Source organism: Fusarium oxysporum, chromosome XII (assembly GCF_013085055.1).
Source record: "Fusarium oxysporum Fo47 chromosome XII, complete sequence".
Lineage (NCBI taxonomy): Eukaryota > Fungi > Ascomycota > Sordariomycetes > Hypocreales > Nectriaceae > Fusarium > Fusarium oxysporum.
In genome coordinates this window covers 1,933,035-1,956,124 of record NC_072851.1, presented here as the reverse complement: position 1 = coordinate 1,956,124, position 23,090 = coordinate 1,933,035, and the positions used below count along the sequence as shown (strand labels likewise).

The following is a 23,090-nucleotide window of genomic DNA, read 5'->3' as shown; positions in this document are numbered from 1 at the left end:
AGAGAATGTGAATAGTCTGATTTTGTAGTAAACATTGATTTGAAAACGGACCATCTTTTAGAGGGTTGATACTGGTGAAGGAGGATCCAGGCCTCAGAATGTTCAAGATCTTATCAGAAGGGCCTTCAAGGCAGCGCGATATTGGAGCATCCCATGACTCGCCAGTCTGACTCCTGGATGATTTGGGAATCGTCATTTTTCTTGGTTTTCATGCGCCATAGATAGAGTTCTTACAAGCTTGTCCAATGATTATCTGTCGATGGCTCTGGCAACTGCTTTCTGTATAAAGAGCATTGCTATTGCTGTCACTAACCCATCATCTTTCTCAACATCGCAACATCAACAACCCTTCCTCCTAACTTCATATTCTATTCTCTTCAGAACAAGCTGGTCTTGAACTTTTCTAAATCAAGTATGTCTTTACCCCCACCGAGCCACAAAGATCTTATCCGTTCTTAGCTCATGACTAATCTTCCTCCAGCATTTCATCATGAAGGCCTCAATCATCATCACCACCATCCTCACCACCTCCCGCCTGGGCCGGCACCCTCCCCACCAAGCGCCAAAACGCCGCCAATGAGGCTGCCCTCCAGCAAGCCCGCGAAGACTCCGCCAAAGCTATCGAGGGCGGGCAGGGCCGTGGACGACTTCTTCTCGATGAGGGAAATTGCAGCGAGGCTTGTAAGCGGTGTCGTCTTTCTGCTACTACCACTGCTGTGGCTGAGGTCTTTGCCTGCGGTACGGCTGCTGTTGCTGTGGATGTTCTGACCGCTGGTGCTGCGGTGTTCCTTGAAGCTGCTGGTTTTGTGTTTTGTGAGGCTTCGGTTATTACTAATTTGAATGAGAAGGAGGAAACTTGTCTTAAGGAGTAAATGACCAGGAAGGTGGGATTTCTTGGTCGGCGTTGGGCTTGCACGGAAAAATGTTATCTTAGAGGTATAGCCATCTACTGTTCAGCTGCTGTTGACCATGCGTTCGATCTCGACAATAAATCCCAACATTCAGCCGTTATTCTATAACCCTGCCTCGCTAACATTCCCATGAATATTGATGAAATCCTCCTAGAATTCCCGCGATCATGCTGCCACTTCCCCAACCGAAAAGATTATCTCCAACGGCTCCTCCCGTCCAATCCACCACTCATGATCAATCTCACAAAGCTCAGGGTCCACCCAAGGAATGCCCCTTGGAATCTGCCCTTTTCTATCTCGCATAAACGCTTCTACATCCCGACATCTATAAATCATGGTTCTCGTATATCTCTTTCTCGTATTATACGTGCACTCCCCATTTTCGCTTTCAGGATCACTTGCCCAGACGTGGCTGAATCTTTTCTCCTCTGGTATGCAAGCGGGACTTTGATCCAGTGTATGTCCCAAACGAAGCGATTCCTTGTCGAAAGTCCCTTCTTCAGCGTTGATGAGGGCTGCTATCAAGGACCCTTCCGTCTCAGCGCACCATGGACCTTCCTTTCCACTTTTCAGTATGAGGCTCAATGCCTTTCGACGCCAGAACGGGCTTCTGTATTTCTTTGCTGTGAAATACAATGGGTGAATTATGCCCATTTCAGGCACGAAAGACGGTAGCCAGTCCGAGTTCTTGCGTCTTGGCGCACCTTGGAGGCTTTTGCTCAATAACAATGCCCCAATTGATGTGATGATTTCTTCAAATTCCGGGCCGTAACAATCGTAGACTGTCTCACGTGGCTCGAGAATAGTGGCGGTGTTGACCAGAGCAGCGAGACATTGAGATCGTAGAACGATGAGCGATTCGTGTGATCCGGTATTAGAAGTAGCTGGGATCTCGTTGAGTGACAGCCACTGCTTCAAATTGGCAAGCTGTCGGCCCTGTTCTATAAGAAGTTCGGGTGGAATCGTGCGGCGACTGGTGTACTTGTACCGGAAGGCTTTGGCGGTGAAATGGTAGCTTGAGTGTAGAATCTTGAACAGTGACCCATCTGGTGGATAGGACTGTAGTACCTCACCCATGACAAATGGTTTCATGGGAAGATTTGGGGGATGGGATACGGCGTATGTAGCGACATGGAGGTCAAGCTTCTTCAAGAGTAACACAAGACTATCGGTATCAACCTCTGCAAGAAGTTGTTTATCAGTCAGTGACATCATGAGGGAGAAAGTACCCTGGAGATGCACAAGGGCCTTGTTGAGTCTCTGCTGCAAAGCCTCCACAAACCCAAGGAACAGACAGGCAACGACACATGGAATGGGACCATTCGGCAAGGTGACAAGGTCTTGCTGCACTAACCTCAGGGCCTGTGAGTAACGCTTTGTGGTTTCAAAGCCTGGCCGTGGAGATGTGCCTCTGAGGACATATTCGCTGTAGGATGTGCCGAATGCCTCAATGGCGGCGCGTACTGAGGGGATAGATTGGGCTAGTTGGGGGACGGTACAGGACCAGAATGTTTGCTCAACGTTGTTCCTTGCACGACGGGGACTTTGGACCAAGACTTTACAGCCGAGGTCGACGAACGGACTCGAGAGGGTATAGGGGTTAAAGGCGAGGGATCTCAAGGTCGAGATGATTGTTGCTGAGGGTGATTGCGACGAGGAGGAGTCTGAGGGCGAAGAAGAGGCGGATACAAGCGATAAAGTCGTCGATGCAGTGTTATCCGAGTCTGGATATGCACCTCGGGGATACCCTTGGCATTCTCGCTTCGAAATTAAGCACCGTTGACAAGCCGGCTTGCCTTCATCGCACTTGATTCGCCGGGCCCTTAACGAGTCAGCATTGCAGTAACAACGAGAGAACACGTGTCATACTTGCACGTGAAACAGCCAAACTTGGACTGCTTAACGTTGGTCCTCGTTCTCTTGGGTTTAGTCGCATCTACCATCTTGGCTTGCTGAAGACCGAGGAGACAGAAAATGCAAAGACCGAAGGCGTTATTAAAACCGTCAGCAAATCAGCCCCCGTCCCCACGAGGCTGACAGGGAGTCATGATCGCCAAAACGATGCTAGCGCAAACTGAAAGACCGAGCGATTAATGGGGCAGAGCCGAGTGTAGACCAATTAGAATTATCCCGGCTTACGATGCTGAAAGAGGCTGAGACAAAGACCGAGGTGAAGGATTCTCTTCAATCTGGTGCCTGAGAAGATTGACCAATTGGAACAAGAATTGATAAGACTGGACCTGACGAGGGGGACGTAATCTTTTATCGTATGCTTAATTTTGGTGACGCGTTTCAGATCCTCAGACCATGATGAGATTGCTGTTTTCTTCGACGCTCGGTCTTTTGACCAATCAGAGATGATGGCTATAGTTAGATAATTCGTATCAAACACCGAGATGTGATGAATTTTCGCAAAGGGCGTAGAAGAACGAAGAAACTGGTTGATATATAAGCAAGCAGTGAAATCTCAATCGAAGAATGTTCAATTCCAATTCAACACAACATTTTGCGTCGCCTCCTTCTATCGTATCTTGTCAACAACGATATCACTTCTCACGATGTCCTCAGACCCGCTCATTTGCACTCACATCTCCAAAGAGTGCCCTATCGAACTTACCACCTATGGCTATCGTCCTAATCTCGGCGGCAACATTTTCTTAGCCGTGCTATTCGGCATCGCATTCGTTGCTAATATCGTCCTCGGCATTCGCTTCCGCATCCGCGCCTATGCGATTGTTCTCAGTCTGGGCTGCTTAGCCCAAGTCTTGGGCTATGTCGGACGCGTGGGGATGTACTTTCAACCATTCAACGCGATACCCTTCCAAGCGCAGATCTGCTGCCTGATTATTGGCCCTGCATTCAACAGCGCGGCTGTATATCTCATGCTAAAACATATCGTTGCGCTCTTTGGAGCCAAGTGGTCTGTGCTGAAACCAAAATGGTATACTATCATCTTCATCACTGCGGATGTTGTATCGTTGGTTTTGCAAGCTGTTGGCGGTGGTATCACAGCGACTTCTGACTTCAGCACGGACAAAGATAGGATCGAAATGGGCAATAATATCATGATGGCGGGTATAGCTTTTCAAGTCGTGACGCTATCAATCTTTGCGATACTTGCAACTTTATTCTGCGTCAGAAGAATGAGAGCCCTTACTACGAATCCTCTTGAGGGCAATTCCCTCCAGGCTTGGCGCACTCTTCGCTTTAGATTGTTCTTGGGTGGACTTACGACTGCGTTTCTGGCGATTTATATTCGCTGCGTGTATCGCATTGCGGAGATGCGAGGCGGTTGGGGCAATAAGCTCATGAGAGAGCAAATCCCTTTCATTATCTTTGAGTCAGTGTGAGTACTGCCTTAAACTCTAGACTATGGCCAAACGAACTGCTAATAACATGGCTGAAGCATGATTCTCATTGCGACTTTGTCGCAGACCATTCTACATCCTGGATATTTCTTCCCGTGGTTTGTCGATCAGACCCCTAAGCTTGGTAAGATATGTCAAAGGACAAAGTGACCTCCGAAACTAACAACTTCTAGATGCTGAAAGCTCATTTACGGAACTGTCTGTTGTCTCTGAATCACGAGTGGGATTTAAGGGGTCGAAATAATTGGCTGGAGAAGCACGAGTGATGGATATTTAAGGAATTGGAGGGATTCATTCAGTTGCATACATAACGAGTTGCAAAAGCGCGATTGGCTATAATAGGGTGTGATAAATCATTGCAGAGTATTGCCACTTGATACAACATTTATATTTCCTTTGTAATAAATATTCACTTACCTTGCGATGAATAATGCATCCTCTGCGCACTTGACAATATGCTACTGGCAAAATGTATCCCAATCATGTGACTCGATCTTTTCGGGTAGCTAGTGTTGAAAGGTGTAGGTCTATAGGATCAACTTACCCGCAATGCCTCTTCATTTTGGTCTTGCGGTAGTCTCAACAACTATGAGGGGAGACAAGCTTTGCAAACAGGAGACAACAAGATTCGGGGAGCATTAGCGGTCTACGGGGATCTCGGAAGGTCAATGCAGCTTTGATTGGTCACCGTTGATGGCTGGGATTACCTGAGTTGTGATCTGATGCGCCAAGCTGCAAGGATCAGTACTGCTCTCTGCCGCTGATGGCAATCATCTACTATCAGATGAAGTTCATTCCGACTGCAATGCTGAGCCTTACCTATCCAAGTCAAAATGTCCTTTTGGAGCTCTTCAAATGGTCCTGAAAATATCATTTGGCATGCTCGCGAGCTCTATCACGTCCAAGTCGATGAGGGGAACCGCAGTCAGACAATCTCACCAATGACGCTTACAAGAAATAACAGTTCTTACCAGTGCACGTTTCTGTTAATCCCGCCACTCCCGAACCATCTCAGAGCTTTTTATAACACCATTCTGCGACGGCAAGTGCAATAGCCAACCAAACGCCCAATGTAATACATCTCACTGCAGGAAGCATGCCACTGTGAAGCACAAAGTCCTATGGGGAAAATGCAATGCTACGTCGCTTGGGATGAAGCCTACCAACCTCTTAGTCACAAATTGCCGTCATATCATCTTATCGATACACAATCCAATATTATGCATTGATATCGCTGCCTGTGAACAACGAATATGCTGGTTGGCATCTGACTATGGATCCTCTTCTATCCATCGCCGAATCATCACTTGCAAGTTCCATTGATGCAAGAATTAGCGTTATCTCGCAAGATTGACAAAACGTCATTTTGAAGAGTTCTTATCAACAGCTGAAAATAAATGTCCAGTTTTAAAAGAAGGCTGCAGGTTGCCAAGGTAGCCACTAGGTGAACACATCAGTTCATTTCAATCTTATGCAGCCGAAAACGCCTCTGTTGATCACCAAATTGGCTATACCAATGAATTGCTTCACTGGGTTTCCACTGCGAGCCAATTGGTATCTCAATCACATTTATCACACAACGTCAAGGCTATTGATGCAGCCGATACCATTATTGCCAGCAAGGCTGCCCAAAGTAAGCCCAGCAATATCTCACGCAGATGGTAACATCACGACACAAGGATAGAAATCATTTCTCACGACATTACTCTTCTCATGCATTGTTGCCTCAAAGCAGAAGGTTATATCCGGCACCTTCTATGATTCATCACCGACATAGTCAAATGTATAACTGCAACCACCACTAACAAAACGTTGTTGTCGCTACGTTTTAGCGTCATCGACTTTTCTCTGATCGCCCTGATCGGTCATCAGTAGGCTCAGGTACCTTGTCTCCACGGGCCAATCACTACACCCCTGCGATTGCGCAATCTGACAGCTCCCCTCTATCCCCATATAACAGGTTGTCAGCAGTCACAGTCTATTGGCGTGAGTTTTCTTGGAACGCGGGGCTTGACCTGAAGCTTGCAGATGCAGAGTAAGCCCAACAGGACCGGTCAACGTGTTACACGGCCTGGATCACTGTGACTGTGCAGGCCTATTGGTTTGTTTCTGACACTCACGTAAGGCTGGGATGGAGGTGAGCTTGCATCCTTCAAGGTAACGCTGTCAAAACAAGATTTTGGGAATGTCATCAAAGCGGAAAACTCTACAGATGTGTCTCGGAAAATAACGTGCCAAAATATGGACTTGAGGAGTGTGTGGGTCGTGGGTCGTGAATTCAGCTGGCCCGGTAAATGGCTGTTGTTATTCTTAGCACTTAGAGCGTAACGTGGTGTAGCCACCACCTCCGCGTTAAAGGCCCGGTACCTGTAAATCCCCCGCAAACCGGTAAAAACGGTAGTCACTGGGCATATTGGCATTTAGACTACAGTTTCAGCATTGTGAATACGATGTCAAAGCGTCCCGTGTAGATAAGCGTATCGATCACGCAATCGGGTGTGCAGTTCACGTCAGTTCAAGCCTGCGATAGTGCAAACTGTTGAAATAGTACAGAGCTTGATTCTTTCACTCGTCGAATGAGACGCTCTGATAAGATAGCCTGATATGCGAAGCAACCCTCCAAACACAACGGTCAACTGGTAAGCTGACTTATAACAAAATCGCCACAACAGATGAGCTTAACCATATTCCCGTCCCGCTTGCTTCAATAAAGGGTGTCGACCTGCATTGATACTTGTTCATGGCTGCATAAACACGAGCTGACCGGCAGATACGAGCTTATGGCTGAAGATGATTGTTATGATTGGCAGGTGAAGGTGAAAATATTGAACAACTCAACAAGAGCTTTCAATATTCGGCCGAGCGGGATTGAGGTTGGGTGTTGGTGAGAAGATGAGACCAACTTGGGTGATGATACGATTGAGCATGTGCATCTCGCAATATGTAGTAATTGAGCAACTCATCGAGAGACGTTGGACAGCAGAAGTGGACGGCCTATTATGGAGACGACTTGTATAAAGAGGACTTGTGATCTCCTCATTCCAAGACTCGCTCAGGCTCAACCACTGGCTCAACTCTCCTCACCACTCTTTCAAGAGCATCACTAAATCTCCATCATACCTTCGCTCCATTCGCCAACATGAAGTTCTCAACCTTCATCGCTCCTCTCATCTCAATCCCTCTAGTCTTCGCCAGTCCCAACCCCAACAACGACCATTACCCACCTCCCCCCAAGACCAAGACCGTGACCGCAACAGTTACCCACACCGTCACCAAGCCCATCTACAAGCCCCCGATCACCAAGACCGAGACTGTCACCAAGAAGTACCCCGTCACCAAGTACGAGACCGAGACCGTCACAAAGTACAAGTGGAAGCCTCCCGTCACCAAGACCAAGTATGTCACAAAGTGGAAGCCCCCCGTGACAAAGTACGTCACCAAGACCGAGACCGACACCGTTACCAAGTGGAAGCCTCCCGTCACCAAGTATGTCACCAAGACTCAGACCGACACTATCACAAAGTGGAAGCCTCCCGTCACAAAGACAAAGACAGAAACCGACACGGTTACCAAGTACAAGTGGAAGCCTGCCATCACCAAGTACAAGACCGAGACTGTTACCAAGACTGTCACCAAGCAGCCTTATCCCACTTACCACAAGCCCGGTGGTGGCCACAAGGAAGGCAAGGACTACAAGGCTTAAGAGATCTATACCTCTCATTCGACAGCCTCAGAGGTTCATGTTCTTACCTCTGACCTGGTCACTTCTGGCAGTAGTCCAAAGTGACAGGTGTTGCCTCCGGCAAGGCTATGATGGATCATGACGCTACACGACACTCCTTAATTATTTAATGTCTTCATTTGTCACTGCATACGCGCTATCGCCACTGCACATTGAGCTAGTGGGGAGGGAGCTGCCACTTGGTGGCTCGTCTTTGGCGGTTCGGATAAAATTTCTTCTTCGAGACATTCGTTATATAGTCGACATAGCCGCGGTATAACAGCGACTACACTTATCTATAGATCTTACATAGCTTGAATGATATTACCGTTTACTCTACCATTGAGACCATTAATGCAATGAGGGTGATCGTGGCTGCCTAGATCATATGACTCATTTCAACGAAGGAGGTTAAGGTTGTAGGACCCCAAGCACCACGTAGCGAAAGGTACCAAGTATAGAACGACTCTAAATATGCTTTTCTAATCTACAGCCCGTTATTTTAAGCACTGTATTTTATCCACTGGCCCTTCAAGTTGAAAAGCAAATGTAAAAACGGTCGAGTCTTCTGAGCTGGTATTCCTGACTCAAGATATTTCCTCCGCTGATAGTATATCTCATCCAGACAGCCCTTGGTTCTTATACCAAGACCTCAAGGCCTTTTTTCTACCCAGTTTTGGAGCTCGATATCAGTAGTGACGTCAGAGGGTCTTTAGCTTTCTATCAGCACGTTTATGATTGATGCTATAGGGGCATACTTCTCCCAATTTATAAGCTTCTCATCAGGTTTCCGAGACGTTTCGCCTTTTTTGGAGGGTATATTCTTTATACCTCTCCTCTATGAAGACGAGCTCGCTCAGATATGACCCGTGGAAATGGAGGCGAGGAGCTCAAGATTGATGCGCGAAGCGCCTTGCGATTCTCAGACAGGTCAACTATTCGTTCCAGGGAGCGGAGTGACTCCTTTGCTTGCAACGACAGAGCATCACAAGGCTGTTCAAGCCTGGGTACAGACGTGTTATCCAGGCCCGAGGTCAGAGCCACCAGTCCATCAAGCATTCCAGCTGGAAAAGATGTTTTATGATCAGAACTCAACCTTCTATGACGAAACCACGCGTCTTAGGTTCAGTTTCTACAAGGACGTTCTCCTTGACCCAGTTGGGTATTCCGTTAGTGAGCCGCGACAGGTCGCCACGGTAGGTTGTCTCCCGATTCCCGAACCAGTTACCTACCACCAAGAGGTTCCTTTGATTGAATAGCACAGAACACTTGCATCTGCTTGGACGTGATCTGACACGCGAGGTATTTGTATCACATGTGCAAATTGGCTAGCTACTCCCCGCGGGCTGTGAAGGAACTATTTGACATTTCCAAAGTTATGCTACTTCCGTGCCGACACGGGTGGTTCCCTTAACTACAGGGAGGTGAAAGCGAGTTGAACATCTCATACTGCTGCGCAGTACACAGGCACCTGACGTTATGGGGCAGAAATGCAGACAACATGGGTAAAGTCTCACGTACCTCACATCTCAGAAAGGAGTTCAACGGTAGCAGGGTGAGTTGATCTAGGCTCGGACTTTAAGACTCTAGCCAAACCCTGAGAGTTCGGTGATAAGGTTAAGAGGTTAAAAGAGGCTTTAGCCCTAATATAAGGGTAATAAAACAATAAATATATATCAGTAATATATTTCTTACCCTTATTACTACCTAAAGAAATAACAGTTAATTAAAAAGCTAGATATTTTAATACTTATTTTTAATAATATATTAAATAAGACTTATCGAACTTTTATTTCTAAAATAACTTAGCTTAAAATATATAAAAATATATATAAATTATATAAAATAATAAACCTATAAGAAAGGATAAATTATTCTTATATAAGATAAGCTATTAAATAAGATAGTTATACTTTTAAAGAGTTATAAGAATAAAAAGGCGAAATAGGCTAGTAGCATTTAGTAGTAAAGTTAATTAAAGACTTGATAATAATTAGGGCTAGGCTTTTAATTCAATGAAAGCTTTAAATAAGTTATGAATGGTTTAAATATAAAGCCCTAATAGCTCAACAACCCTGAATCTGTATCATTCGTCTCCTGGATGCTTCAGAGTACTAAGCAGCCTCGAACCTCTTAATCGAGGCAGATAGTAGTTCCTTTACTGTACAGAGGAGTTCCCATGTTCGGAAGAATGCCGAGACGAATTGTTCTCGAATGGTTGTGAGCTCACACTCTGCAAGGTTACTTACGAGAGCCTGTAGGGAACACTGGGTAACTTGCGCTCCGCTGATTAACGATAGATCTGTGACAGAGGCCCGGTCTTGCAAGGCCTGGAGCTACATCTCATCACCTTAGTGCACCAGTTCTCGCTCCGGTTGCACACCAGACCTGGATATTATCCCGGGTTCCGATGGTTCTCTTGTGTCTTTTTGGTCGGGGTCGACGTTCTGCGTTCCGGTCAAGCTTGACGCGGGTAGCAGCGTGTTGGGCAACATGTTAACATCTGTTAGAACTTGTCGTCGAGGGACTGCCAGGTTCTTTTTCCGACATATCAGCAGCTGTGATGGAGGAGAAGGATCATGTTTCGCTTTCATTCTCGAGAGGATCGGGGAACTCGATGCTGGTAGGATTGCGACAGGCCTGGCTTTTTGTAGCGTTCGAACGGCTGGCAAGAAAGCATCAACCTTGATCAAGATGCCGAAGGCAACCGAGGCGAGTTCAGTCCTGTGTATATGATCGTTCTGCCCTCGGTGGGAGGTAGGGTTTTGAATCGTTCCGATGTACTTCTGGAGGCAAGATAAATGGTTTTGAATGCAGATGCGTACGGAGTGCAGCAACTTCCGTACTCGAATTTAGGAGGAGTCAATGTCAAGGGGGTATCCTAGATTCTTCACCCGCTCTATAAGTACAGGAGGCAATCTCACCATTGGGCGTTACTTACGGTCATGTCTGATATCCACTGATCATACCCTCAATGTCCCTCTCTGCATAGCTAATCATTTATATGCCTGAGTCCAAGATTAGGGCTTCTGTGAAGTTAGCAATCGCTTTGAGAAGTGGCTTCGTTAGCTCCAGGCCGTAGCCAGGCACAACAGTTCAATAATCCATTTTGTGGAGTTCAGTGCTCAGACCTCCATCCACACCAATGACTATACGCGCGACGCTATGGCGTGGCGCTGCTCTTCAGACAGCACATCTCGTATTCTAATTTGGTTTAGGGGGCCCAGGGCGTCAAAGAACGCCTGACGTGAAAGTATGGTGCTAGCGGGTCTTCGTGTCAGAAGTATTCTATTCTCCGGAGACGTCGCTCCCAGCCTTCGCGTACAAAATGATCCAAGGTTCGATTATCGACATAAGAGATGACATGGTTTTGAATACCGGGCCAATACAGAAACATGCTCTGCTTGATCGACCATCCTGCTTGAGGGATGTCTTGGATGTAAAGATACGTATGACGCGGGAATTAACATCCACCCTACAATATCTGATCCTCACGTCAGACGCTCTTTGACACCACCTAGACGTGCTATCTGTCATAGGTGCGCTTCACAGTAAACTCTAAATCTCCATGTCTAAACTCAGAATACAGTAAACGATAATCATCCCGCTCGTGGGTGTTGGAGGATTCGACCTTGTAAGCAAAGATTGCATAATCGTGGACTGCACGGCCTCTCTAGAGCCCAGCATTCTTCGAGCACTGAGAAACCGTCCTTAAAGTCTCAAGTCATGCTCCTAATATCAGGAGAGCATCGGTTACGTTTCTGATCCAGCTAGCCAGCCATGTGCTATAGGTTCGATTTTCATCTCTACCTAATGGTACTAAGGAGATTAGCTGCATTTCAGCCTAGGGAGGAAGTTATCCGCAACTCTTGAACCTCTTAGCGCAGCCTATTTTGCAAAGCGTAAAAGTAGCAGCGGTAGCTTACAGCTAAAAGTTACATGTAACAAAGTGATTTATAATTCAATAAGGCCACTTATTTCTTAGTCTCCTGTTCCTTTCCATCGCTCGAATTCTTGATCTGTTCCTTCAGCCGTTGTATCTCCTTTTCCAGAAACTCATTTCGTTCAGTCAGCTCCGAAATCAACTGATCCCGCTCCTCTTCGTATTTAAGTCTCTGGACTTCAGCCTCTAAGTAGCTTAGATACTCTTTAGCCTCCTCATTAGCCTTAATACTCATATCTTCTGTATCTTCTAATAGTTCTCAGTAACAGTGTAAGTGTATCAATTAGGGCAGGCTTTTCAGACCTTTCGGGTTCTCGGTGTTGTCGGACATCTTGCCGGACTGATATAGGCGCAAGGGATAAGGGTCGAAAAACAAAGTCCCGGTGTTGACTTTTTAGTGACGTTGTTCTATCATTTTTCTCCCACTTATTTGCAATGTTGTGTTTTGCTAGAAGCAAACATGAAATCGTAAACTATGATATGAGACTGACCAGAAGCATGTCGCTTCCACCTTCATGTGACCAATCCTAAACTCTACGCTCCTACACCCTTTCAGCGGTATTACTCCCCCTGTCAACCGTGCGCCAGGCGGTCGCGGAGATTCATCTCCCTAGCGTTAGTGCCTGAATCATACTGTCCCTGTCAAGTCAAAAATTAAACTCTGACGTGACCGCAACCCTGCGCTGTTCCCCACTCACGAGTCTCGTTATTTCAGCCTGGGAGCGGCAGACGCGTATTCGAGGTGACCGGAGTGATAAAGGCCATGAAGTTGCATGCGATATTTGTAACTTTTCATGGGAGTGCATTGGTTTGCAAGGGCAATACTGACGCTGGGAACCTGGGTGCTACCGGTAGTTGGAGCCACGATCGCAACACTATTGTTGATGACCCGCATTAGATTAGGCACCATGGCTGCATGATGGGGATCTCGATAGCTGTGACAAAAGTATCCCATGTCATTGTTGGGTACTGAGGCAAATTGAGGCATTTATTGATTGTTCTATTGATTTGTTTCATCAGTATATTTACGAACCATAGAGATAAGTAGATCACTTCGGACTGTAAAAACTACCCAACTTTGGGATTATGGTATTGTTGATCGATGACTTCGTGCAACGTGGCCACTTATCTCTCATCGAGACACCTAGACTTCTTCGGAATACGGAAAGTGGGCGTTCCCGTCGTGCTGCAGCCCCTATCCACGATCAACGGAATCCCATCTAGTCATCTCGCCAGGATTGTGACCAAGCTTTGAAACCTGCAGTAGCTTCGTGTGGGCTTGTTGCCTCTGCAGGTGACAGCTCATCCTTTTCATCTGTCGAGGCTCTTGGCCCTTAAGAACTAATGCAGGCGGCTTTCTGGCCGCGGTTCGCCTCGTATTTAGTTCGCGGGGGGGGCTTACCAGGGCTTTCGTCACTCTTAATGGCATTGTTCAAGTTATCCAGCCTTCAGACGTGGCCGAGGTTCCACTTTGCCTTTGCTAACTATCTGAGAGGGAATCGGGGCCATCCCATCTTGGCACTGACTCAGGGCTGCTGAGTCGCTAGGCCTTTCGCTTATCTCTAACGACTCTTTACTCGGTCCATTGTCATATTTGAGATGTACGCGGATAACTACTGGCGAGTGGGCAGCGCATTAATTGCAGGGCAGCGGATGACTAAAAGGCAGCTCAATACGGTTTATCCCATTGCTATTTCCAACTTTACTGCAGGTCATCTACATATATTTCCACTTCCAGGTTGGAATGCGAGCTTCCAGGAATATCGATAGCGGGTTTGCGCCACTGCGCAACATCCCAGCCTAGATAGGTCTCGCCAGAAGCCCGGAGCTGAATGACCCCCTTTTGAGCCATTCGTATCTGCCAGGATACCAGTTTCCGGATTTAAAGCCACTGTTTATTTCCGTAGTGCGAGACGAAAGAACCTCCGTTACCCGCCTCAATACTGGCCTTGTTGATGACAGAAAGGACTGCTGTGGCAGATTCTTCGGGAGAAATGGCACCCTCCCAATCAGGCGCGTAGCCTTTGAAAGCAGCAACCATGTTACGAACTCCCTGAAGCTGCTCTTCAGTGTCTGTTTCTCATCAGCATTTGAAGTAAAGGAGTCATTGATACCATAGACATACAGTTGGACGTGTCCTGGGTGGCAACAAGACCAGGAGAGACAGCCATGAACAAGATACCCTCCTTCCTATACTGGGCATCGAACTTGGCAACGGCGATATTAAGTGCGCCCTTGCTAATGGTGTAAGGGGCCCCGTCAGTGATGGAGAAATTTGTAATAAACTCGGGATCGGCCATGCCTGACGAGATGGCGATGATTTTCTTAGCTTGGCCCTTGCGGATGAGTGGGAGGGCTAGGTTGAACAGGTGGATGTTTCCAAGAGTGTTGATCTTGAAGGACTCGAGCATGTCTTCTTCAAGTCTCTCAGGTTCCTCGCCCCTGAACTGTAAGCAACTGAGATGTACAGAGCATGGGAGTGAACTTACAGAACGCCGATGGGGTTATGGGCAGACCACTCGGATTGAAGGGCAGCGTTGGCGATGATATAGTCAAGGCTGCCGCCAGTGATCTTGGCTACCTCTTTGACCAAGTTCTACTCCTGTGGTCAGCGTGAATTTTGGTGAAGAGGCAAATTGGTTGCATACCTTTACCGACTCAAGGTTTTGGATCTCGCCTTGGATGGTATGAATGTTGGATCGTCCAGATAATTCACGCTGAATCTTCTCTTCAGTTGCCTTTTTGTTGCGGACGAAACCAATGACGGTGTTGCTTGAGTCAGCAGACAATTGACGAACGAACTCGAACTAAAGAATTGTTAATGTTGTAGTCAGGAAGTTAAATCTGTGAGACTTACACCGAGGCCTCGGGATGTTCCGGTGATAAGATAAGATGGCATTGTGATGTTTATTTGAGTGTAGGTGGATTGAAGTGATGTAATGTTGAAGGAAACTTATTTGTCTCTAACATGAAATCTTAAATCCATGGCGAACACTACAGCCATATATATATTGTTCTTGAGTTACAGTGTCACTCATGAAATGCTATTGGTGCTTTGTAATTCGGATTGACCCTGCCCGCGATGCGCCTCTTGGTCAGCGAGTTGGTGGAGGTTTATAGTGGGGCGCTCGCAAAAAGTTGCCCTGCACCAAACGCCTTCCGTCAGCCACATTCGCCGAGGTCGCATTTATCGTGGGCTTACAGCTGTAATCAGCATTTGAAGAAGTATAACCAAAAACGCATTATAAATCTTTTCTCAAGTCTTCCCAGCTCCGTTCTGACTCTGCAACTCTTTGCAAGCTTGGGAAGATTTCTAACCCGAGTCCGCTTACAATATTGCCAACAAGAGCGCCCCAAACCTCAGCTGCTGGTGGCATGTATGCAAGTAATAATCCACATGTCAACTCACTGAGTTCTGTGGTTCAACTGTTGTTGGAGGGTATAGTTTAGATGTTTTGGATTTAATGCCTTTGTTTTATATAAACGCTGGTACCGACTTATGAGTCGAGCTCAGAATAACCCCCAACTTCCGAACATAATTCATATCTTCCGTATACAAGTCCTTTTGCACCCAGACCGTCTCGATGACTCTTTTAACAGTCGCAATATTTCGATACTGCATGTTCTCAATCGTCCTGTCCATGACTTCCAGAACGACCATCCTTTGCCTATCGCTTTCTGCCTCACAGCCAAAGATGAGTAAAGGAAATGGCCATTGGCAGGCAGGTAGTTGTCCAAGCAATTCAAATGCTTGTCCGACCCATGTTGTGAACTTTTGATCTAGTGGGAGGATTCCTGCGGAAGCTCGCCTGAGATAGATCAGAGTAGATAAACGGTACAGCTCGACCACCAGATCAAATGCTGGATGCGTTGTATCAGCAGAAGCGTTGTTGTCCGGTACCTTCTTCTCAAGGTTGCGCAGCTTCCAATCTAGTATTTGAAGATGGCTTCTATGAGCCTTCGTTTCATAACGTGGGTCGGAAGGCACTGTCACGGCGTTGAAAGCTTCTGACAGAAGGTATAATATCTCATGCGGCGCTCCTGTAAGACTTTCGGGCTTCAAGAAATATCCTGTTAGCTAGCTCCGCTCGGTAGCGGAGGGTGCATACCTGTCCGTTACCGCATACAACTGGATGAAACGAATCAGCAGCTCCGTCAGCATCCAGAGTGACATGTGGCTGCCAGTGGCGCAAACTGAACCTAGATAGCGTATTATAATAGTGTACCCAGCCCACAAGAGCAGCGGTGTCATGGTCCAAGTTATCTACATCTAGCCCAGCTGTCTTGACGATCTTGGCAGCGCCACAAGCATACCATAGCCAATGACTTGACTTCATGGAGTTCTGCTGGATCTAATGCAGGAGTCAGTGTATCGCTTCTACGATAGGTTGCGGCCCGTACCTCTAGTGTACTTAAAATCATGCCTGCTGCGATATGGCAGGCTGAATCGGTAACACTGATGCGGCCTTGTGTTGACTCTGCTAGTTTTCGCAGGGCGGCTACTTTATACTGGGCCGTTGCTTGAAGTGGGTTGCCGCGATGGAAGGATGCGAGTGCTAGAGCAGATTTGAGAACTGCTGTTGATGAAGGCGACAAGTCCGACAGGGCTATCTGGATCAGCAGTTCCCGGACTCTTGGAGCATCATGACCAAACGACGTGATGGAGTATGAGGCTGTCTGCATGACTGGCTAGGGTAAGTGGAAGCTATTCGCAAGCAACATGCAGGTGATCAGCCAGGCGATTAGACTTACAGTACTGAAAGGAACTCTGATCGGCTGGATTGAGTCGAGCTATGGGTCCCACTGCCGGCCCGTTGATCAATGAGAGTGGCCCTGATGCCTCAAGAGGGCTAGCATCAGGGGAACCAAAGGGAACCTCAGGCAGCCCCAGCATGTGTACTCCATAAGTCTTATCCGACGTAGATACTACATCGTGCAGCTTTATATCTGTAAAGGTAGTATTCACCAATCGATGCTCAGACTGTCTACCCTTAAGGCGCGGTCTAGGACCAACCATAGCCCGTCGTGTATCATTCCGACGTGGCCAAGACAACTGCATGCCGTAGCCTTTACAGTGGCGTCCTGCTTTGATGCATCGATTGCATTTTGGATAAGCTTGGTCACAGCGCACCTTACGAGCTATCAATAATGTTAGTAGCCTGAAAGCTATTTGCAAGGGTCAGACAAGGCAAACCTCGACAGGTTCCGCAACCTAGAGATGGCATTTCGATAGGGCAGAGATACGACACAATGTTGCTCGCAAAAACTTTCCACTGTGAATCCCTCGTGGATATCTACATGGCATGAGGGAAATAATATGAGAATCTCCGCCAAGAATGATGCGTTCCCCCGATTACCAACATCAAGTAAGCAGCCACAGACAGGATAAAGTCGGTAATATGCCGGCTATACTCAGTCCTTGATTCAAGCATCTTTTTGCGAGGCGATTACTAAATATTGTGGGGAAGTCGAAACTAAGCTATTATCTGACTAGTGCATATCTATCTTTAGAACAATACATTTGTCGTCACTTTGTAGGGTAAGTATGCAATCAGGCTATTTGGTAATTTATTCTATGTTTATTACTATCTAGCCTCTAGGACATATAAACTGATATTACCTTCAGAGTAGCTCGAAGGATTGTTGTTTATTAAGGGCCTTTTGTCCATCCAGAGAAACACTTAGATACACAAAACAAATTACATCCAATATGGTCACAATCTTGCGTCTTCAAACATCATTGTCTCAAAACATGGACTCTTTTATGCAGTCACAAGCTGGTGCAAATTAGACCCATATCCCAGTTAACTTATTCCATTGTTAAACAGGTTTATGACTTACCTGCTATAAGACTTATTCGAAAGCCCAAGACATGACGTTACGCTTTCAAATTACTCCTCACAATTTCAAAGAGGAAAAAGCCCCAAGATAAGATAACAGATAACAGATAAGATAAGCACATAACCCTTGCCACGGTGTCTTGGTGGAGTGGCCGAAGTTAAGACACCGGTCGGCTAAGTCCAATCAACCAATAAATCTTGCTGGCGCGCACTAGCAATATTATGATTGGCAGATCACCCTTGTCAAATGTGTCAAGAGAAAGGCGGAATGATTATCAACGAGGAATGCTTCTGTATCAAAAAGAGTGCATCTGCACGGCAAAGCGATCCTCTCCTCATTTATCATTTTATACCCTTCATCTCGATGCAGTTTGCTTGCCACGGTGGTTGATTACTGATGCCTCGATGATTCCTCACCTTCCAAAGCAGCATTGACAGTGACTCGACTGCCAAGACCTAGCGACTCGGACGATAAAATTACATATAACATGGCCGCGGCACGATGTAATAAGTTGCCCGAACGCGCCTCATCGGTGGTGTTGCGAATGCATCTGCCTTGGCCACTGACAAATACAATACCTACGATCGCGATCCCCTCAGTCTCAAAATCATGGCAGGCGTACATAATGACGTCGCGAGGAATAATCACAAAATCACTCCGCTGAAGGGAAAACGGCCAAATTGCATAACTTCGAGCGGTTTTTGTTCACTAATCAGCTGGAAATGCCGCTTAGCTGAGCGTGGCAGGGCTTAGCGTGATGTGCAATCGCCGCAATGCCCGCAACTTACGCCGCAAATAACTGTGTTACGCAAGATGCTTGGATCCCTTTAAATCGACTTGTCAGCAAAAACGCAAATACGAAAATTCGTTTTGAGAATATGAGATTTTTTGGAAATCCTTTTTGGCTATGGCTGACCATGGTGCGCTGCAAACGCAACGACGGTAAGTGATACTTGAAGGGGATGAAACAGGAGAGCTGACAGGGGTATAGACCTCACGGAGTCGCTTGTACGTCATGTCGACGGTCAAAAATGAAGTGTGTGACTTCGGATCCGGCAGCTGTTGTATGCGATCGGTGTCAGAGACTGAGAAGACAGTGTGTATTTGAGTCACACCGCAGGGGTCTGTGGAGGAGAGATGTCTCGGGGAGAAGGTAAGCGAAACTATGCGTTCAAGTGATGTAGTTGACAATTGCCATAGAGAAGACCGAGCACGTCCTATAGAAGAGCCAATGGAGGATGGATTGGCTTCTGGGTCCTCAGGGTCACAGCGCTTCTCAGATACCCAAGTATTCCAGGCCCCTGATCTACCAAACCGGAGGAATTCATATCAGAATCGAGCTCCTGAGTCAGTCTCCGCGTCTTCCAGATCTGATCAGTCGCCATTTACACCGGCATCCTTTGTTGCAAATTACCAGGATACACGAGGGTTGTCACTAGGTGCGGCTCTGAATTCAGACCGATCGGTTGAAGGAGAGGCCGGACGCTCCATGGATATGCTCCTCCAGCATAATTTACCCGAAGTAGTGAATCCACCGAGGAAGCATGATCCTGTTGATATGGGACTCATTAGTCGACCCTCTGCGCAGAATTTGTATGAGGGGTATGTATTTCAATCCATGCCATGTGATATCAACTGATCTTCGCAGGTTCTTCAAGCACTTCAATTGCCTCGTTGGACTACTCGATCCCATTCTCTACACTTTCTCATACACAAGGCACAGGTCAAGTCTCCTGTTAACCATGATACTTACAATTTCATCACGAATCTTCCAACCAGAGTCTCATAAGCCTATACGAGATCATGCTGAAGTTCTCCTTGGCCAAGCTTTACTTGCATGTGACTCAGCAATCGAGAACATCTGGGCTATAATCTGCATGTATCATTGGAAAGATGCGAATGACACCAGGGGCTATACCCTGATTGGGTTTGCGCTCCGGATGGCGGCTTCAGCGGAATGGAATATGACAAGACGAAGTGTCTCTTATGACATACAAGGACTCCAGGACTTGGGACAGCTGCAAGTGCGGCAAAGGAGAGACAAAGATCGCGTATGGCTGGCACTGGGGAACATCGATAGAACGTAGGTCCATGACAAAAACTGAGGGTCATACAAAGCATGGGCTTACAATTGGCAGATCGAGCTATTTTACCGACCGACCACTGTCAACCACCGTCGTTCTTGAGCATGTAGCCTCAAGACAGTGGATGACCATGACAGAATGGACATATCCACTGGGAGACGGCAAGGCAGTTGGTGGCCATGAGTTGACAGGCATTGCCAGCAAGGTTTATGAGAGCATGATGAGAACTCGTGTCGACTCTCGTGTTTCTCCGTCATCACTCGATTTCGAGACGTTTCAGAAAGATATGGATGACTTTAATAACAGGATTGCTGCATGGGGAGACTACTGGCAGGCTACATTCGCTACGTGTAAGATAGTAAGCACCTCAGGAGCCTGGAGAACCATGCCTAACATTATCCAGTTCCCAACCCGGAGCCTTTCCAAACATCTCTGATCTACCTCTTTAGAGATTACATGCGCCTTTACTTCAACTCGGTATTTCTACATCGAATGCTCGTCTCAGAAAACAGATCTACGCCACATGATCTCATCACTCATACAGCTCGAATTTGTTACTGTAGCGCATTGAGCGTACTGCGACAGGCTATCGAAATGGGAGAGTTGGACATCATCTACTACCTTTGGGATACAGCTCACCTGATGATCGCCTATTCAGCCATGATGATCCCAAAGCTATTAAGACAAGATATTGACGAGTCATCAATCTCGAAGAACGAAGCTATTAATACGATTACTCAAGTTACGTCTGCATACGTCATTGCAGCCAAGTCAATGGGCCACTCTGATCCACAGAACAACGCTGTCTTAGCTCAATCTCGTCTCCTCTCCGCCATTCTAGCGCGACTGAAAGCCGAACTGACGCAAACAAATCCCGACATGATATCTGTGGCCATGCCAGACAATATCTCTATCTCGGGCCTCTCCTGGATCGAAGACCAGCTGAACAGATCCACGTTATTCTCCGATGGAAGAATGGAACCGCCGTTGTCGGAGTACATTGATATGGATACCCAGACCGTGGGGCAGCCCGAAGACATGAGCTCGTTCATCCCGCAAATGGATGAGGAGCTTGATCTCATGTTAGATGACGATTTCATGAGCTCGAGATATTTTGAGGTTGGGTTGCTGTCATGGAGTGAGCCGGGCATATTCATACAGCCTCATTAGCCTCACGAGACCTGATTTTGTAAAGTAGTAGTATGTAGCAACCTGTATTTCTGTCCTAGCACTGTATCTCCATTCGTTACCTTTGCTCCAACGTCTGCATCTTACAATCGGAACCAAAAGTCCTGATTCTGGCGATCGATCAAGCAAAGCCACCTTTGTCAACATATTCGACTTTTACGATAAGTAGCTACAATATTAAACTTACCGCCTACTTCACTAATTTTCACACCAAGGATAGAACGTGATCTAGCCTACCCGGTTATAAATAACATTTCTAACAATGGCAGTATTTAACTGTCATTTCACTAAACGGAAAAGAAGATGTCTCACATAAGCTGGTATGCCCCAGTATTAACTCCCATACCCGAATCCAGGATCTTTGATACATGAAGTTATACGCATCAAATCATGACTCTTCGACAGCCTTCAAAGCGGCACGAACCACCTCCTCAAAGTCCTGCTTCGGCAGACCCAATAAATCATTCATGATTTCCCCCTCCTTCTCAAGATGTCCCCCAAACCGCCCCGTAACAAAACCCGTCTCAATCAGATGATAAACTGCGTAAGGATTTCCAGCGGCCACCGCAGCCTGATTCTCTTTGATGACCTTCTCACTATCAACCTTCTCAACAGTGAACTTCTCCCCACTGACTCGCTCAATGGTCTCAAGGAGCATATTCTGGGTGACAGCAAAGTCACTCAGCCAAACAATTCTGTTCTTTGTCTCTTCCCATTTCTTGGTAAGGGCGTTGACCATAGCAAGAGCCGTGTTGGCTTCAGTGGTACAGCTGAACCAGCCCTCTCCATCATCCCAGATGACAAACCTCTTGTCCTTGATGTGCATTCCTAGGAAATCGTGTACGGCACTCCACTTGAGCCACATGCCGCAAGCAATGGCCATCCACTCTAGGCCAGTGGACTCCTTGAAGCGAAGATAATCCTGCACTTGGCCCTTCTCTCGAAAGACGGAGTTCAATGCTCTTGCGTCAGGGTTGTTGTTATTGAGACCATACTCGGAAGCAATGTAGCGTTTCACTTTGGAAGCGACTGCAGCGTCGACGAAGCGGAGTTGATCAGCGACGGCTAAGGAAGTCATGCAGTTAACAATGGCGTCTTGGCCCGTGAAAGCAGAGATGAGTGCTTCTGTCGGGTATGAATCATCGATTTTGATGACCTGCACGTTTGAGGGGAGTTTGCCTTTTGAAGACGAGCGTTGAAGGGCGGAGACGGTGAAGGAAGGTTCTTTGACTAAGGCGTCTAGCATGATGGAGCCGATTGAGCCAGTGGCCCCGACAATGAGAATGTTTTTGAAAGGCGAAGACATTTTTAAGAGTTCAGAATGTGAATGGCTTAGTTTTGTCGACGTTGAGTGGAATTGAAACTTGACTTCTAATATAGATCTATAGCGTGCGAATCATCTATTTTAATATTCTGTTATTGCTTACTGCCTCTCATGATACCCTCACTGTCCCATTGCATTCTGCGCGCTGCTTAGTGATCACACCCTTGTCTGTATTACCTCACCTTTCCTGACCTAATCAAGACGCCGACATCTGCACCCCACCGAGCGCGACAGTTTACGACGCTAGTCGGGATCCTTAGAAGAACGTTCCGGTTTCCCTTCGTAGGTCAGTCGATTCCATCTGACATGTTTTACCACCATATCTTTTGGAATAGCACCATTGAATAGAGTCAAGCTTTCCTAATTATTTGGCTTGCTGCCATAGTCGTCAGATCCTCACGTAGACAGCAAATGTCGCTGCTGCTCCCAGTCGTTTATTTTCTAACCGTGAGTAATACAGCCGTCCTGGTGTTCTAATTGGCTGGCACATCTTGTACAGGCCGGGAACGATTAGTAACCACTGCCGATGACAGAAATGCCCGGCAACAAAAAGGCAAGAGATGTCAATCAAATAATGTTTAGATAGTAATCATCTAGAATAACTGCATAGCATTCTGAGTTAATGTTCGGAAGCCTCGGTCTGATGGAAAGTTTTGCTATTATAAATCAGAATGGTTATCTTGATCCTATGCTGGACTATATCTTCCAAT

General features: G+C 46.8%; 7 protein-coding genes across 7 annotated transcripts; 3 read left to right on the top strand and 4 right to left on the bottom strand.

Moving 5' to 3' along the window:
- Positions 1–886: 886 nt before the first annotated feature.
- Positions 887–2,905, bottom strand: FOBCDRAFT_234688 (uncharacterized protein). The gene is made up of 2 exons (XM_031194060.3): positions 2,781–2,905; positions 887–2,733 (listed from the first exon to the last, which is right to left on the bottom strand). The coding sequence occupies exons 1-2, from the start codon at positions 2,852–2,854 to the stop codon at positions 1,077–1,079; spliced, it is 1,731 nt and encodes a 576-aa protein (XP_031030681.2). The 5' UTR covers positions 2,855–2,905; the 3' UTR covers positions 887–1,076.
- A 564-nt stretch (positions 2,906–3,469) lies between these two features.
- Positions 3,470–4,614, top strand: FOBCDRAFT_172287 (RTA1 like protein-domain-containing protein; the record flags this gene model as incomplete). Its single annotated transcript, XM_031194059.3, has 3 exons — positions 3,470–4,257; positions 4,318–4,403; positions 4,453–4,614. 3 exons carry the CDS (start codon positions 3,470–3,472, stop codon positions 4,521–4,523), a joined length of 945 nt encoding a protein of 314 aa, XP_031030680.2. The 3' UTR covers positions 4,524–4,614.
- A 2,733-nt stretch (positions 4,615–7,347) lies between these two features.
- Positions 7,348–8,339, top strand: FOBCDRAFT_234685 (uncharacterized protein). The gene has a single exon (XM_031194058.3). It carries the CDS (start codon positions 7,419–7,421, stop codon positions 7,980–7,982), a length of 564 nt encoding a protein of 187 aa, XP_031030679.2. The 5' UTR covers positions 7,348–7,418; the 3' UTR covers positions 7,983–8,339.
- A 5,486-nt stretch (positions 8,340–13,825) lies between these two features.
- On the bottom strand, positions 13,826–14,842 carry FOBCDRAFT_193797 (uncharacterized protein; the record flags this gene model as incomplete). Its single annotated transcript, XM_059608758.1, has 5 exons — positions 13,826–14,016; positions 14,069–14,400; positions 14,433–14,539; positions 14,592–14,750; positions 14,801–14,842. The coding sequence occupies 5 exons, from the start codon at positions 14,840–14,842 to the stop codon at positions 13,826–13,828; spliced, it is 831 nt and encodes a 276-aa protein (XP_059466448.1).
- Positions 14,843–15,385: 543 nt separating this feature from the next.
- FOBCDRAFT_254733 (fungal-specific transcription factor domain-containing protein) lies at positions 15,386–17,375 on the bottom strand (the record flags this gene model as incomplete). The annotated part of the gene is made up of 6 exons (XM_059611143.1): positions 15,386–16,000; positions 16,053–16,295; positions 16,345–16,628; positions 16,696–16,882; positions 16,933–17,082; positions 17,301–17,375. The coding sequence occupies 6 exons, from the start codon at positions 17,373–17,375 to the stop codon at positions 15,419–15,421; spliced, it is 1,521 nt and encodes a 506-aa protein (XP_059466447.1). The 3' UTR covers positions 15,386–15,418.
- A 1,429-nt stretch (positions 17,376–18,804) lies between these two features.
- On the top strand, positions 18,805–21,097 carry FOBCDRAFT_254732 (uncharacterized protein). The gene is made up of 5 exons (XM_054707905.2): positions 18,805–18,937; positions 18,985–19,386; positions 19,433–19,867; positions 19,923–20,218; positions 20,272–21,097. Exons 1-5 carry the CDS (start codon positions 18,816–18,818, stop codon positions 21,036–21,038), a joined length of 2,022 nt encoding a protein of 673 aa, XP_054563880.2. The 5' UTR covers positions 18,805–18,815; the 3' UTR covers positions 21,039–21,097.
- A 347-nt stretch (positions 21,098–21,444) lies between these two features.
- Positions 21,445–22,399, bottom strand: FOBCDRAFT_325078 (uncharacterized protein; the record flags this gene model as incomplete). The annotated part of the gene is made up of 1 exon (XM_031194053.3): positions 21,445–22,399. Exon 1 carries the CDS (start codon positions 22,360–22,362, stop codon positions 21,445–21,447), a length of 918 nt encoding a protein of 305 aa, XP_031030674.2. The 5' UTR covers positions 22,363–22,399.
- Between the last annotated feature and the right edge of the window lie 691 nt (positions 22,400–23,090).